The sequence below is a fragment of the Coloeus monedula genome (assembly GCF_965178545.1).
Source record: "Coloeus monedula genome assembly, chromosome: 4".
Taxonomy (NCBI): Eukaryota; Metazoa; Chordata; class Aves; order Passeriformes; family Corvidae; genus Coloeus; species Coloeus monedula.
The window spans coordinates 54,104,326-54,120,165 of record NC_138784.1 but is presented as its reverse complement, the minus strand read 5'-3'; the positions used below and the strand labels follow the sequence as shown (position 1 = coordinate 54,120,165).

The window sequence follows — 15,840 nt, the reverse complement described above, 5'->3', positions numbered from 1 at the left end:
GATAGGCACAGTTATCAATCTAACAACTCCTCAGTTTCCACTATAGTTTAGGTTGAGTAGATCTTCCATTCCTGCATGGAACAGGGCACAGCAGGGAGAAGAATATAAAAAATGAACAGCCTTTGAAGGAACATGCCCAAGATAAAGAGCTGCTGAATACATTATTGACTGAGGCACTCAGCAAACAGGAGTTGTGAGCTTTTACCCAGTCTCACCAGAGCAAGGGCTAGAGCTGGGCTTCACACTGCAGTCCCTCTTTGAACCAGAAACCTCTCAAGCACTCACACAACATAAGGTACTTCAGACATGACTCTCAGGTTTGGATTTCCTTCTAAGGACTAGATACCTGAAATATAGGGACAGCAGCACCAAGACTGTGTGTCTTCAAACCTGGGCTGGACTGGACAGACCCTTGTTTCTAAAGATCTAATTTCTGCAAGGCAATGTATGCACTTTTAAACTTTCTTGGTTCAAGTAAAAATCAGTTGATATTCACTGGCACCTAACAGATGCAATATCATAATCTAGATACATAGCTTACAACAACAGAGAAATGACTGTATTACTGGTTACTCAGTGTCTACAAATGCAAGAGAGGGTAAATACACAGGTAAGCACAGGCTGTCTATTTAACTGAAAGGACTTGCCATGCAGTGAGAATATTGCGGTCATAGACTATAAATTAAAACTTAAAAACATAAATTAAAATGGAACTATAAATTAAAAATTCTGAGGGATTACTTGATATTACTTGACAAATGTCTTACTGAAGTAACTGTTCGTGTTGCAAAATTGGTACTAGAGACTGTTAAAAACTTAATTATGGTATGTTTACATCTCTTCTTGCTGGGACACCAGAAACCTAGTTACTGAATATAAAGCCTCCAAAGGTTATCATAAAATCATCAAAAAATTTGTAAAACAGAGCTATACTTTAACAAAAAGTTCAACCTGAAGTTCAAGAAGCAAATGAACCTCCAAGAGTTTCTGAGTTCACAGCACACTGATAACAGACACCCTTGAATCTCACTCTCCAGCACAACCATCGTCCTCCCTTACTTTAATTTACTACATGATAAGACCATCACAAGCAAGGACAAATCAAACTTCTCTTTAACTAAAAAGCCTAACACTGGATGGCAGCTTTGATTCTGCTAAATGAACAATTCTGTCAGACTTCACAGAAAGGTGATTTTAAACTAATGCCCCATTAAAAAAGTATTTAGGAATATTCTCTGATATCCTTTATTCACCATGTATCTCCAGCCCCAGAGAAATACTGAGCTATCTCCAGAGTTATCTAGGGAGGAATATAGCTCAAAAGCTATATATGCACATACATATATGTATACATAAATGCAGATAATACACTCAATTGGTGACATAGTTTTGTAAACTTTCACAGAATACAATTTCAATCTAGTTGAAATGTATTTATTTTAAATGCTCTTTTAAAAAATAAATGAATGTTATACCTCATATTCTTCAGCTTCACTCAGTTCAGGAATGAGGTCAGCCTCTATAAAACAAAAATACACACCGTATCATCCACAATTTTAGACAGAGAGAATTCTTAATTTTGCAATGACTCAACTGGTTAATTAATTAATTAATATGTTTATTGAGACCATGTCTAAGATTTTTTTTTAGGATTGTGCTTGGAGAAGTGGCCAACCCCCTGGACTGAGGAATAAGGGTAGCAATGCTCACTCATCTAGACAGGACACATTCAGCCACAACAGTTTCATCTGGCTCTATTTTGATGCCATAGGACTTGCACTTTTGGAGGAGCCACATCTTGGCTGGGGAAAGCCAAGTTTACAAGAACATTTTCAATGAGAAGTACAGTTTAATGCAGAAACACAGATGAGAGAAAAACAGTAAGTCGGGGATCAACTATTTCTCTACATTAAACCTGAAAGCTCCGAAGATACACTTGTAAAACAATCTGTTCTATAATTTTCATACAGAAAATTCCCTGTTTGTGCACCCAGGCTTGGGCTTAGGTACTAGAGCAACAGCAATGCCATCATACTCAATATGCAGCAGGCTGCATGCCTCCATCAGGGCAGACCAAAGAGACCCACCCTTCCAGTGCTTACAGCCTTTTTCAAAATACCAACCTATATGACTTAAAGACATGAAGCCAGTTGTATCACATCCCAGAAAAAGTCCCTAATAAATAGGTACTGCATGCTCTGTGAAGAACTGCTCTAGAGGCTTTTGAGGGATTCCCAATTTTCATAAATAAAAACCAGTTGAAATGGGTTGAAGAAATGAATCTCCTACAACCCAGTTGAAAATCCTTCTCTCCAAATTTAGAGGTAGTCTCTTGCCTTCTTTCTCTCTTTTTGGCCAAATCCAGTGTCGTACTTCTGACAGCGGTCAGCAAGAGAGGCTTCAAAGCAGGTTGAAAGAAATATCCAACTCTCTGGTAGGAACTGACAAAGGTCTTCAGTGAGGAAATCTAACACTGCTTCCACAGCACTAAGAGCATCTTATTGCTCCTTTGGTCCATAAAAAGGCCCATTCCCATTCTGAGTCTTTCTAAGGCTTTCTCCTAAGCCATGTTCTAGCACTCTGTCTGCACACAAGTGCTAACACATATTCTGAGGGCTGATTTGCACTAGGTCAAAATGCCAATCTCTTACCCTGGAGAGGGATTCTAACAACAGCATCACACACAGCCCCATGTCTGCATGTCCTCCACAATTCCCAAATGTAGTTTCTTCAATACATTTGAATAAAGATGTCATCTCTGTATTTCTCATTTTTGCAGTGTCACATGTGGATCTCTGACTTAATTTGTATTCTCTTTGGTCTATCCATGTCTACCCTCCAAAACAAATTGAGATGTCCTATATGCACTGTACACTAGATGAAGTTTATCAAACTAATAAGCTCACACAGTTGTATTTGTAGATTATACATGCAAACAAATTTTGACTAAGCAATGCTGCACAAAATCTTCACAACTTGTCCTTTAGTAACAAACATCTATAAATTACCAAGTACAGAACTGACCTTTCATTAGCTAGATAGATAAAAAATTATCTTACCTCTGACTTCTGAGGCCTACGAGGCTCTGGGGCAGGGTGGGGAGGGGAGCGGAGGGGAGGAAGGGGTGGACGAGATAATGATATTCCCTGGCTTCTCAATGATATGAATCAAATATTGACATTAGTTTGAATTCCTTCCCACAATAGACCCATACCATGTACTATGTACTCAACAGACTTCTCTGAAAATTTTTTTTAATACAGAGAAATTCTATCCATTCTTTCTGTGGTCACTATTCTTGAGCTGAGCTTTAATCAGACTCAGTCAGAAAAACAAACTGTACTGATTGTGCTAGAGTATACAGAAGGGCATATGCTCTCAAATTCCACCAGCAGGAAACTACAGTTTCTTACTGTTTTCTCAATGGAGAGGCATTAACATACATATATATATACACATATATATATAAACTGTATATTAACAAAAACAGTAAATCTTCAGGAACTTTATAAAAACTATTTAAATTTGGATAGTAATAGAAAATTTATTTGTCAAAAGTATGAGAGACACACACTTACAGGAGTTCCGTTAATTCTGTTGATGAACTTTTGATTTGACAGGAGATTACAGAAATACAATAACATCCCCCATCCAAGGTGAAGAGCCGCACCCTCCAAAAAACAACCCATTGATGTAGGTTGATGAACAAGCTTGTTTATTTTTTCTGGAACCACATATTGATTATTCTAAAGTATACATTTTAAAATAAAATAATTAAATAATTAGTTAGAGAGTTCTGTAGAGGTCTTTTCATAGTCCATTTTAATGACAGATGGAGAAACGATAGAACAAATACAGAAAAGGTAACTATTTCCCTACATTTGGATGTTCAATGCAAATATTTGAAAAATCTCTTTAACAATGTGATTTATAATCGTAGAATAATGTGCACAGCATAAACTCTTTTCATTTCTGTACTGACTTATGTAACAAATGGCATGGCAAGAACAAAAGTAAAGCCTGTTTCTTTTGATTAAATCAGTTTTCAGATTTCTACTTTTATCAGAAAAAATTAGAAAAAATCATCCCTAGATCAGACATTTAATATATGCTTAGTGCTTTTTTAGGACAAAAATCACAAAGACAAGTTACAAAGAAGTTGCATAGTTAGACTCTCACAAAGCATTGCTGACAGCATGAGCTGCCAGGCAGGAGACAGCATTTGAGAGCTGTATCCCAACACATTGGGTATTTTTTGACAAACACCAACTGAAGTCTACACAAAGGAATAGAAGTGGGGAGTTATATTCTTATTTTTCCTTTCCTGTGTCAGCAAAAGCATGTAAGTACCACCAGTATTAGCAACACAACAAACTATTGCATAACCTTCAGTTCTATACGGACGTTATCTAGAGAGTCAAAGAACACATTTACATAGTTATTTGAAATCCAATTCTAACAGCAGGTGAAAAACTTGTAAATAAAAGTTGGATTTTTATCAAAGCTGACTAAAGTACTCTGGGCATGATTCCCTAAATTTTCAATGGAGATTTTGTAGCTACATCACTACGTGCATTTGTTTGCTTTTACTAAGTGGAGACTAACTGGAAAAAATTTTAGTGTGCACACACACTGTATTACAAGGTGAAGGGCTGCCATTCTGAAGAGTTCAGGAAAAACCCAAAGAGCAGAGGTCTCCACTATGGTAGCCTGCCCAATGTCATTACTCTACGGCTCCTGAGGCTTCCACAAACTGAGGCAGAGCATGGCCCCAAAGAGGTCCTTCCTCTTACAAAGCATTGCTGAGAACAAGAGTCTCGGGTCTGTGGATGACCAGAGACTGCAGAGCCCTCACTAACTGCATATGGGAGGCACCAGACTGGGTGGGGAGAAGGCATGAGAGACACATTTGTGAGTATCTCAAAAATGAAAGCCTAAAACAATGGTCTTGAGCTTTTTGAATACCAGATCTCATTAGAAGCGGCCATTCCAAGGATACAATTTTCCTGGAAAAGGGCCCATCTAATGGCTCTGCATGACTCATGCCTTGCTTTAGCTCTTAACATGAAGACTAATTGATCTGGAGGTGACTGTAGTGAATTTCATCTTAATTAAACTGGATTACTCAGCATAATTCTTGAAAAGGAAAGATTTAATTTATGCTTTATGTGTGTCAACTTTATTTCATGTCTTCACGGTGAAGATAACTTTTCTTTCATAAATTCCCAAGCAGGAGCTCCAAGAAATCCCCTTTTGCCTCAAGATCTATAAAGCAGATCACAAAACCAATTTGATGTTATAGTTGTAATCAGCAAGCTGCTCTGAACAGATCTTTCTTATTAGATATCTACATTCTCATATGTCTGTTGTTTAATATTAGGTATATTAAAATTAAATGTGAAAATATTTGAAATATTTGCAATAGTTAATTCAGAAGTAAATAATTAGTAAAAGTAAGTATGCAAATAAACATTAATATTAGAAATTAATGGAAGTTTTTTGCATATTTTAAAATTGTATCCAGAGTTGACACAGCAGGTAAACAACTTATTTATAGAGCAATGTACACTCTTAGGAATCATACTAATTACATGACAGGAATTTTTCCCTGAATTTTCTTTATTCAGTGCTTTCATTGGTACCACTATGGAAGTGCCAAAATAAAAGAACCAAAGTAGATTTAAAAACTTTGTGTCTGCTTCAGACAGGAAGCATGTCAATGAAACTTTTGGGGTTTTTTGTGAAACAGGCAAATATTCATTTTGGCATTTAATTTTTATTTAAAACCTTTGCTCTCTTTTTATTTGTATTGTTTAAAATTTAAAATATCGAAGTAGAAATTAATGGTTTTTCTGTGTAAAAAGCCTTGAGAGTACCAGACCTTCAGTCTGATATACAACATTTATTATAACAAATATAACACAGTCTGAACTATAGCATTTATTGTACCAAATTCTCTTGTCTGAGCAAACGAATATGAGAGAAATTTCTGCTGATACTGGAAGGTGAAATTAATTTTCCAGTACTTATTTCCCTCACTCTTCCTTCTACCAGAATGAATGCAAAGCCCCTGTTTTGCATGACTTCAGCAGAAATACAGCAGGGATGCTGTGCTGGGTGGCTGGATCTGCACTGCTGACCTACCACAGGCTGCCCAATGCCTCATCATCCTCTTGCTGAGCCTGTTCCCCAGCAGCATCTGCTTGCACCACAGGTGCACTGACAGTGCCTGCCCAGCCCCAGTGCTCCTGTCTCTCTCCCTGCCTCTGCACCCACGGTTCCTTCCAAAGGAAGTCATGGAACACAGAAGGGTGATATGCAACTCATCTTTTCAGCAGGGATACAGCAGTAGCAGTAGGAGGGAGGTTTGTCCTCTGGATATCACCTATACTGGGTTTTGTTTTGCAAAATATATTTTCAGAGGTTTTACAGCTGTGATAGCAGCACTGTACTGACTTGGTTTGTTGAACTATTGTTTAATGATGATAACACTATGCTGCTTATTTGTCATTCCATGTAGAAATGGATGTGGGGTGTGTAGATGAACTCTCATCTGAGAAAATTCTTCAAACAGCAATCCAGCAAATTCTGGAAAGTAAGTGGAAGAATATACTATCTAAGAGATGGATAAAAGATAGACAGAAGAGTGAAATGTCAGGCAGAATGTCAGAACCTTGTTGTGGACATTTTTGAAAACTAAAGAGAAATAGGAAAATTCTGGTATATACTAGCCTAAGACCCCAAACCCCATTATTCTTAATACACTGTGTTTGAAAGACAAGTTAAATCTTTATTAAAAGTGTATATGTACTATACCTGATGCTGTGCCGTCCTCCTACAGATAAACCCACTCTATTACAAGCCTATTACCCTTATTAGTCCAGAATTCATGTGGTAGAGATTGTTGAGAATCACACTCTCTCTCACTGTAAAGGAATGTGGCTCCCTTGAAATGAAAAACTGTCCGGTTTTCCCAAGTTCACCACAACATCACTAATGACCTTACTGTGGCTAAACAGACATACATAAGTGTAAAACTGAATTTACAGACTACATGCACAAACAACAAAATCCAGGCCCTTAGATAAAAAAATAGCTCCTAGCATGATCAAAAAGCATTTGATTTTTTCTATGATTAATTACAGGGCGTTTAATTAAAGACACAGCCCTCACTCACTTTCATACGAATTGGATCTGATGCTAAAGCTTACAACGAATTTAAGGAATTATTAAGGACAAGATCAAGCTTCATGCTATAGTTTCAAATTATTTCATAGGCAGAAGAAGCAAATCTGGCTGTGAAATCATTAAGATTTGTTGGTTAGGTCTTTTGATTTTTTTGCGAGGCAGCATTAAGAAGCAAGGGAATTCCATCATCACAAGTCTTTTGAAATCAAACTCCAAGTATTCATAAGAAATCAAATTTCAAAATCATTAATATAGACTTATAAATCATATATTGTGGTTGTATTACTTGATTCCTTAAGACTTTGGCTGTGTGGATTAATTTTGAGAGGATGCTTGAACCATAGAGAAATAATCCAAACATGGTTTTATTTCCCTCCATATCTAAAAGATACACTTGTGAGATTTGAAATCAAGTAGGTGATTTTCAGAATATTCTTAGAATTAAACAAATTAACATGCAGTTTTTTATAGGCAGTGCTTACAAGGAATTACATAATGTAAAATATCATTAGCAAGGAACATGCTGAAGGTTAACTGCAGCGATTTTGAAATTTCATTTTAGCATAATTTGGAAGTCACACATTTATCTGGTTTGCAAACAAACTACTTCTTCAAATACAGATTTTTCATCTAAAAGTGATTGTTAAACTCAAAAGAGCACTTACCTGTGTCCTCTAAAGGCATATCAACAATGACTTGGTCACTGTATTTTCCATATAGACCATTAGAGCAAACAGCAACTATCTGAAGAACATAACTTGTATTGGGCAGCAAATTATTTAGAATAGCCCCCTAAAACAACAACAAAAAACATTTAACCATTTACTTGCAAATAAGTATCAAGTATTTGAAAATGTTAATTTTTTCATAACACAATTTTCTTATGAACCATAAAGCTCCTTTCTTCTAGTATTGTAATGTGTGCTTTTTATATTTTACTGTCACAAATGGTTTTCAGACAACTTAAAAAAAAAAAATCTCGTGAGTTTTTACATGGAGGATACCAAACCAAATAACTATTTAGTGCTGGACACAAGTTAGGTAACATTATGTCTGATAAGTTATGAGTCTTTAAAGAGGGTTACAGGAACAGATCTCATTAGTAAAATACCACGAAGCTGTAATCAGTAACTTAGTATTTATAGCAGTATGATTGAATTGAATCTCATTAGTTGCTTCTGCAGGTCATTCTTTCACATCCATGAGCAATGAAGTACAGATCACTGTTAAGTGACAAAGGGTTTTGTGGCCAAGGAGCTCTGTGATTGACAGGGTCATGGCACGTACAGGCAAATCAAAGCAGCAAGCTGTAGAGTTTTTCCCTGTTCTGGACAAGAGAAGCTTTTAATTTTATTTTAAATTGTCTTCGTGGCTTTACAGCCAAAAAATGAGAAAATTTCTCTTCAATTGGGTCCCAGCTACAGTTTAGTCCCTCAAGAAAATTAACAGTGAGTTGTTATGCCACCATCCCTTTTTATGAAACTTGAAAAGTTTACAGTTACCAAGTCCTGATACCCATCTGTCAGAAACTCATGCTTAGTCTGGTCTTCTCCATCCAGCTGTTGATAAAAGACAGCAAATCTCTCAATTGTGGTGTCGTATACAACACGAGGTCTTTCCCACGTTACAAGAAGACTAGTATAATTCTTTGGATCAGATTGAACATTTTCAGGTTCTGAGCTGCAAACTGGAAGAAAGAAAAGAGGAAAGAATATGGTATTTATTAAATGGTACAAGTGACTCTACTAAAATCTTGAGCTACCTCCTGGGAAAACTAATGAAAATCTTTCGTGTGCCTCATTTTTAGCTTTCTACTAAAATATTTGAAATGCCATGCCACTATAAACAGAACCAGTATTTTAACACTAGATTTCCAAAAGCAAGTAAATTTGAGGACTGAGTCTCCTCTCCCTGCCTCTTATACCATATTTTGTGAAATATTAGTATCCAGTTCCTAAGAAATAAAATATAAATGATAAAACATAAAGATTCTTATATCTGTCCTGGGAAAGAAAAAAATCTCAATAATTCTGTCTTTATAGCTCTATCACAGTAGAAGAGCTGCATACTCTCTCACTAGCTATAATAGTCTAATCTATAGTAGATTGTTTTTAATGGTTAAAGGTGAAGCTATCACACCTGATTTTCCCCTCAAGGGAATCTTTTATAGTACTTAAAGAAGAGAAAAAAGGCAAATAGGAAAAAGTTAATTGTTACATAAGCAGTAGTGATTTCATGTTATTATATTTCAAGGCTTGATATTATATTTTTAGCTTGACTTTTGCACAAGCAATTACATAGTCATTCCCCATTTGGAATAAATGAGGAGACATTTTTTATATCTCATAATCTCTTTAGAGCAAGATATGAGTATACAGACAAAGCAAGTAACAAAAATATATTTAGCTAACTAAGAAAACAAGTGCAGATCCTTTGGAGTTCTCTAAAAGGAAGCAAACACCAAGATGCCTCAACGCTTTGGGGGACAATGCTGCGTTTTGAAACTGAAGTCCTGTAGCTTTGCATTTTGCCTTTTGAACACAAGGGGGAAGTCAAGCCCCTCCAAAATATTTGTAAAAAGCATTTCTCCCGTTCTGCAGGGAAGGTGGGCAGTTCGGAGCAGCTTCGGTCTGAGGTAGTCAATGGAAAATAAGCAGCAAGGCTTTTTTAATTTTTGTGTTTGTGTGAGCAAGCTAATAGTAGAGGCAGTGTTAGTCTGTGTAGTTTAGTTGAATTCTGTTGCCAGGTTTTGAATCTATTGTGCTATACAATTGATACACCATTTTATTAATTACACTTAATTATTTTAATTGATGCAAAGGAAGAGCAAATTAAAAAAAAACCCCTCATGTTATGTACATTCCATTCCATTCCTAAAATTTATCATTCCTCCCCATTTCCACCAGACGGCAAAAAGAAATCATTAGACCAGCAAAGATGATTCCCTTCTCAATTCTGAGCATTAAGAGAAACAATTTAAACAGATTTCATTCTTTTTCAATGAACCTAAGGACTCCTCAGATATTTCTCTTCAAAGGTGTTTAAAATTCTTGTCAAAACACTTTTTTATAATATAAGCACCAAGCTTCTCTGTATTCCAAACTCTTCACTACAGTCCTTTTTCCTCCCTTCATCTTTTTTGCTTATGAGTGTATTTGGTTCTGAAACCTGTGTCTGTATTCAGACTTACAGAGCAGTATTATAAAACTTTTAAAGGTACAAGGCTGGTGCTTCCAGTGTTATTTCTTTGTTTTCTTTTTTCCTTTTCCAGATGGTTCTTCTATTTTTTCCCAAGAAAATAGTCTTCCTTTTTGTTCTCCTTTTGATGTTCATCTCAGCAATGACCAACGATATTGCTACATGACAATCACCTACATATTATTTCACCTCCATTTCCTCCCAAAATGTTGTCTCTTGCCCTTCTTCTGATGTCACTTCATAAATCATCCTGCTGTTCCCTTTTCTTTTCTACTAGTCAGTAACACAGAAGTACTTTGCTTCTGCCTTTTCCCATTTTCCTACTCCAGAGACTAGAAGAAGAAAGGAAACCACATGACAACTTACCTAATTACTTCTGCTTTGATACTGACTTTTAGAAAATCTGAGCAAAGAAACTGCAAGAAAGGGAGTTCTTAAGTCTGTTACTAGTCTGAAGCCACAAATATTAAACTGGATTACAGGTAATAAGCAGCAAAATACAAAATAGCAGAAAATTCACAGGAAGTCAGAGGCCTACTGAAACTCCTGCTGGACTTGAATCCAAGTCTTTGCTTTCTCCATGTGAATACTTAGATTCTGGTTTTGCATATCACATGTCATGGTAATGCACCTAACTTTGCTTATTCTTCTGTGGAGTAAAATGCTACCCATGTAACTTAAGAAATTTTCAACTAAAGGTAATTGCATCATGGGGAACCACTGGGGTACATCACCCAGATCATTGCCAAAAACTGCCTGGGCTGTTTTTTTGACCAGAAGACCTTTACAAGCTGCCCAAATTTGGCCTTTTTCCCCCTCACATTTGTTGCTTTCTTCTACTTTTAGCTAAATCTGGGTTTGAGATTATATTTTAAATGCAACTTTTCAATTGTTGAAGCCATGAAATCATGTCGTTTGCATTAGGATATTCAGGGGCTTTGAGGATCACTGGCAGTGTGTGACAATAAGCAAATTTTTAATATTCCCAATCTACTCTTTGGGATAGAGGTGGAGCAGCACAGTAGACATGTGCTGGGCTGACCTTGGCTGGCCACCAGGTGCCCACCCAGTCACTCACCCACTCCACCTCCTCAGCAGGGCAGTGGAAGAAAGTAAGATGGAAAAGCTGATGGGTCAAGATGAAGACAGAGGTCTCTTGCCAACCACCATCATGGGCAAAACAGGCTCGACTTGAGGAAATTTATCACCAATAAAAATAGAGTAGGATAGTGAGAAACAAAAACAAAACCACAAACACCTCTCCACTCTTTCCTTCTTCCCAGGCAGAACTTCACTCCTGACTCTTACACCTCTCCACTCCCAGTGGTACAGGAGAATAAGGAAGGGGAATTGTGGTCAACTTGTAACACTTTGACTCTGCTGCTCCTTCCTCATGCTGTTCCTCTGCTCCAGTGTATCCATCCAGCATCCATCCACAGGATAGTCTTTCATGATTTTTTCCAGCCTCCGCACAGTCTTTCAGGAACAGACTGCTACACTGTGGGTCCTCCCCGGGTCAGAGACCTGACAGATAACCTGCTCCTGCATGGGCTCCTCTCCACAAACCACACCTCCAGACAGGAGCCTGCTCCTGCATGGGGGTTCCATAGTCTGCTGCAGGATAGACTGCTTCACCACAGTTTCACCACGGGCTGGCTGCAGGGGAATCTCTGCTCTGCTAGTGGAGCACCTCCTCCCCTTCTTCCTTCTCTCACCTGGGTGTCACAGAGCCGTTTTTCACAGGTTTTCCTCACTTCTCACTGCTACGCAGCTTTGCTTTCCCAGAGGTGTCTCCACCATGGCTCTCAGTGCCCTGAGATGGGTGGGTTGGAGCCAGCTGGAACCGCCTGTGTCTGACTCGGGGCAGCCCCGGGCTCTCCTCACAGAGGCCACCCCTGTACCCACCACTGCCAATGCCTGGGCACCTGCACCCTGCACACTGTGCCAGTGGAACTGTCCCACGCACACATCTGGATAGAATCTGAGGATCTGAGAATTTATAATGAAGTCATGTTGACTGAAGAATGTGAAAGGGCAAACGCACAAGTCCTGACCCCATGTCTCACAAGACAATTTCACTAAGCTGCTGAACTTTACGTAGTTGTATTTCTTATGGGAAAACAGGCTGACTAATACTTTTTATCAATATATATTGTCAGTCTTGAATTTTAAGAACCCATTGTCATTTATACCTACTAAATCCAGGAAGATAAACAAGAGTTAGGTTTCTGCCCTTACTCCCAGGGCCTTACCAGAAGGGTGGAGCAGATGGAAAGTCACCCAATGTGCCCAGCAGCCAGGTTTGGTTCTTAGGTTTACAGGAATAAACAACAATTTCTATTACAAATGAATTTGCATGCCAGCTGAGGTTGGTGAGATTAAGTATTACAATTTCAAAACACTTTTTTTTAGGTGAATCCTCAAGTATGGCTGTAAGGATTAGCTATTTTAATCTTCTTAAATTGATACATACATATCACATAGGGAAATTACATACATTACTAGGCAGGCATGGGGAATGAAGCATCTCCCATGCCCTTAAGAGGACCGTGTTTGTACACCAAAAATGTTGGGGATGTCACTGCAAGAAAATTCCTGAAAATATTTTGCCGAAATTAGTTTATAATGGAATAGAAAGATTCTTCTAGCTTTTCTAAGAAAACTTAGTTCTACTTAAGAAATGTCATGTCCCAACAACAGCAATTAATCAAGCATTTAATCCGACTGCCTAATAGAATCTACACTGAATGCAATGGGAGAAAATTGGGATTCTAGGTTTCACAACACAAAATAATTTTTCAGTTATCTACCTGAGTAATAACCAGTCTTGGCATTTCTCATGTGTCCTCTACAAAAAAGATTACTTTTTTTCTGTTGATTACTATGCAATAGTTAACATGAATAAGTCTGTAAGTCTATTGACTCCTGTAGACTTTGGCATTCATGTTACAGATCCTACATCTGAGCATTTCCGTTTAATGATTCCTAAGCTTTTAAAATTTAATTTATTTTAAAATGGAGGTGAAAACATAAACACTTCCCTAATGTTCTGCATTAAACAAATCCTATAGTTGCATTTCTGTGCATCTATACACGAGTGTGTATGCATAAATACATAAAAGTATGTGTGTGAAACCACACTTCTAATCTGGACTACACCTATAGTACATGCTTAAGTCATCTGTTTATGTCTGATTAAACACAGTTCAGTGCAATTGAGTTAAAGAATCTACAGGAATTCCCATCCAAGTAGCAACACAGTGCTTCCAGTTTAGATGTTTCCTATATATTCCTTTGTGCTTGTTAGTATAGGAATCGTTACTTCCATATTCAGTTCTAGAACTTGTTTCCCATTATACAATGTACTGTTTTGGTCACATAACCTCCACAAACTTCCCTGAAGTTTTAGGTAAGACTAAGAACAGAATCTGGCTTCTGGAATTCTCTCCATCTATCACTTTCTAAGCAAACTACACGGAATTAATTTGGTGACATCACTTCAGTCTCTGTTGGAAAAGCATCCACACTACATGATAAAGAACCAAATGGGTTTGTAAAACAAAATTCTCTTGCAGTCTCTGAAAAGGCAGCTTTGTTGAAGTCTGAAACACATTAAAATGGCAATGTAAGGAAGCTTGAACTGATGAGATCTTCACTGAATGCTTGGTCAAGACAAAGCATTTAATTTTCCACTCCATTTAATCTGACATGTTTTATGATTGCTGTTTTTTCCTCTGAAGTGATAGATTTATGACTAATAGCACAGTGTGCTACTTTCTACATAATTTAAAATGAGTAACTTCATACTTGGATGAATCTTTTACTGAAAATCGTCTTTTAACTTGTGAAGAAAGGAATGACTGTTCAGTAAGTACCTGCTTCATGAATTTCTTCTTGTCCAGTGTAAGAGGAAAATACTTGCCCAAAGAACTTATATTGCTGTTCCCTGAAGTTGTTTTGCAGGTAGTCCATCAGCATAACATAGCCAGACTGCTGCATTGTAAGCACTTCACAGAACACAGCTAACTAGAAGAGGAGATGAAAAAAAGAAGTTAGAAGTCATAAAAATGGACCAGATTCTGCTAATAGGAAAAAACTCTGGGGAAAAGATGTTGGATAAAGTCTCACAGTTGAGTTATCCTGCATGGCACTGAACTTCTGTTCTTCTGTACTATCAGCATATCTAATGGTTTACTCCACAAATGCTTTTCAACCACGCTGCTGTTGGAATTATGCTCTGCCCAGCACCACCATTTGGCTGGGGGAATATCCAAAAAATGTTTCATACTCCTCTTTATCTGAGCTCAAAGTCCAGACAGCCTGGAATATGTTCTTACCCTATTTTAAGACAAGATCAGATTCTACTACTAAACTAAAAAAAAGGTAAAAAGATAACACAATTAATATACATGTTTTCTAATTTAATGGCATCACGAAAGACTTCTAACTAGATAAAAGAAAAGCTTTGTTGTTGGGCTGGCAATGAATGCTTCTACCATATACATGGCAAATGCTTTTCTTTGGTGTATATATATATATATATGTATATATATATATATATATATACATATATATAATTTTTTTGTTTTACTACATTAAACAAAATACCTGGTTTTCAGAAATACTCATGGTATCTTTAAACACAATCCATTCAACTGTTTCAGAGCATGGAGGAGCTGACAGAGACCCATTATAAGTGTAATATTTGTCTGTTGCGTTCGGCAAAAGATTCAGCAAAATAAATGGTTCTAAGGCGGCCTGTTTTCCTAAAAAATAAAAAAGAAAAATAGAGTCAGATAGTCAAAATACTACAGAAGCAATTAATAAATAGAAATCACGCTCTCCAAAAGAGCTACCATTATAGGAACACGCTACTTTTGTGGCTTTTCAAAATTTAATCTCCAGAGAGACTAGCAGACAAATAAATCATGAAGTCTTCTATTTAGTTTGAAAAAGTACAGCTCAATCCCAACTTCCTTTACTTGGGAAGGTGTAGTGAGTTACTCCAGTACCAAACAGAGTAATTTTAATTGGTTCACAAGAATTTTCTCACCATAAGCTTACCTGCAAGGTGCCAAACCTTTGTCTCACTCTCGAATTTGAAGAAAAAAAGTTAGTTAAATCTTTCTTCTAGGTCTCATGACAGGGCTTCAAACTCTCCCTGAATTTAATCAATTTGTTGAGTTTTTTGCAGGATCCAAAGTGCTGCAGAAAATCACTGCCAGGGGAACTGTTGCCATGTTAGATGTGAAAGTTAGTATTACTCATGATTGCAGAAGCAGAATTTCTGTGGATCAGGGTTCTTTTTTAAATGCTGATAATATAATGAAAACCTGTAACAACTTTACACAAATCAGCAAACAATGCAAAGACCTCTTCCAAAAGAGTATGACTGCTCTGTTTATTGTTCTGTGAAAATAATATCACATCTTTCAGTCAGCAGTTTACCTGGTT

At 37.2% G+C, this 15,840-nt stretch overlaps 1 protein-coding gene across 1 annotated transcript in view; it reads right to left on the bottom strand.

Annotated features, from left to right (window-relative positions):
- The window catches only part of PTPRZ1 (protein tyrosine phosphatase receptor type Z1), a gene marked incomplete at both ends in the record, with an annotated part of 129,668 nt that overhangs the window by 34,990 nt on the left and 78,838 nt on the right, over positions 1–15,840 (bottom strand). Inside the window, 5 exons of the mRNA XM_082280542.1 lie at positions 1,476–1,519; positions 7,854–7,980; positions 8,691–8,875; positions 14,262–14,412; positions 14,995–15,152. Of these exons, the coding sequence (XP_082136668.1) occupies positions 1,476–1,519; positions 7,854–7,980; positions 8,691–8,875; positions 14,262–14,412; positions 14,995–15,152 (665 nt within the window). The remainder of the gene's footprint in view (positions 1–1,475; positions 1,520–7,853; positions 7,981–8,690; positions 8,876–14,261; positions 14,413–14,994; positions 15,153–15,840) is intronic.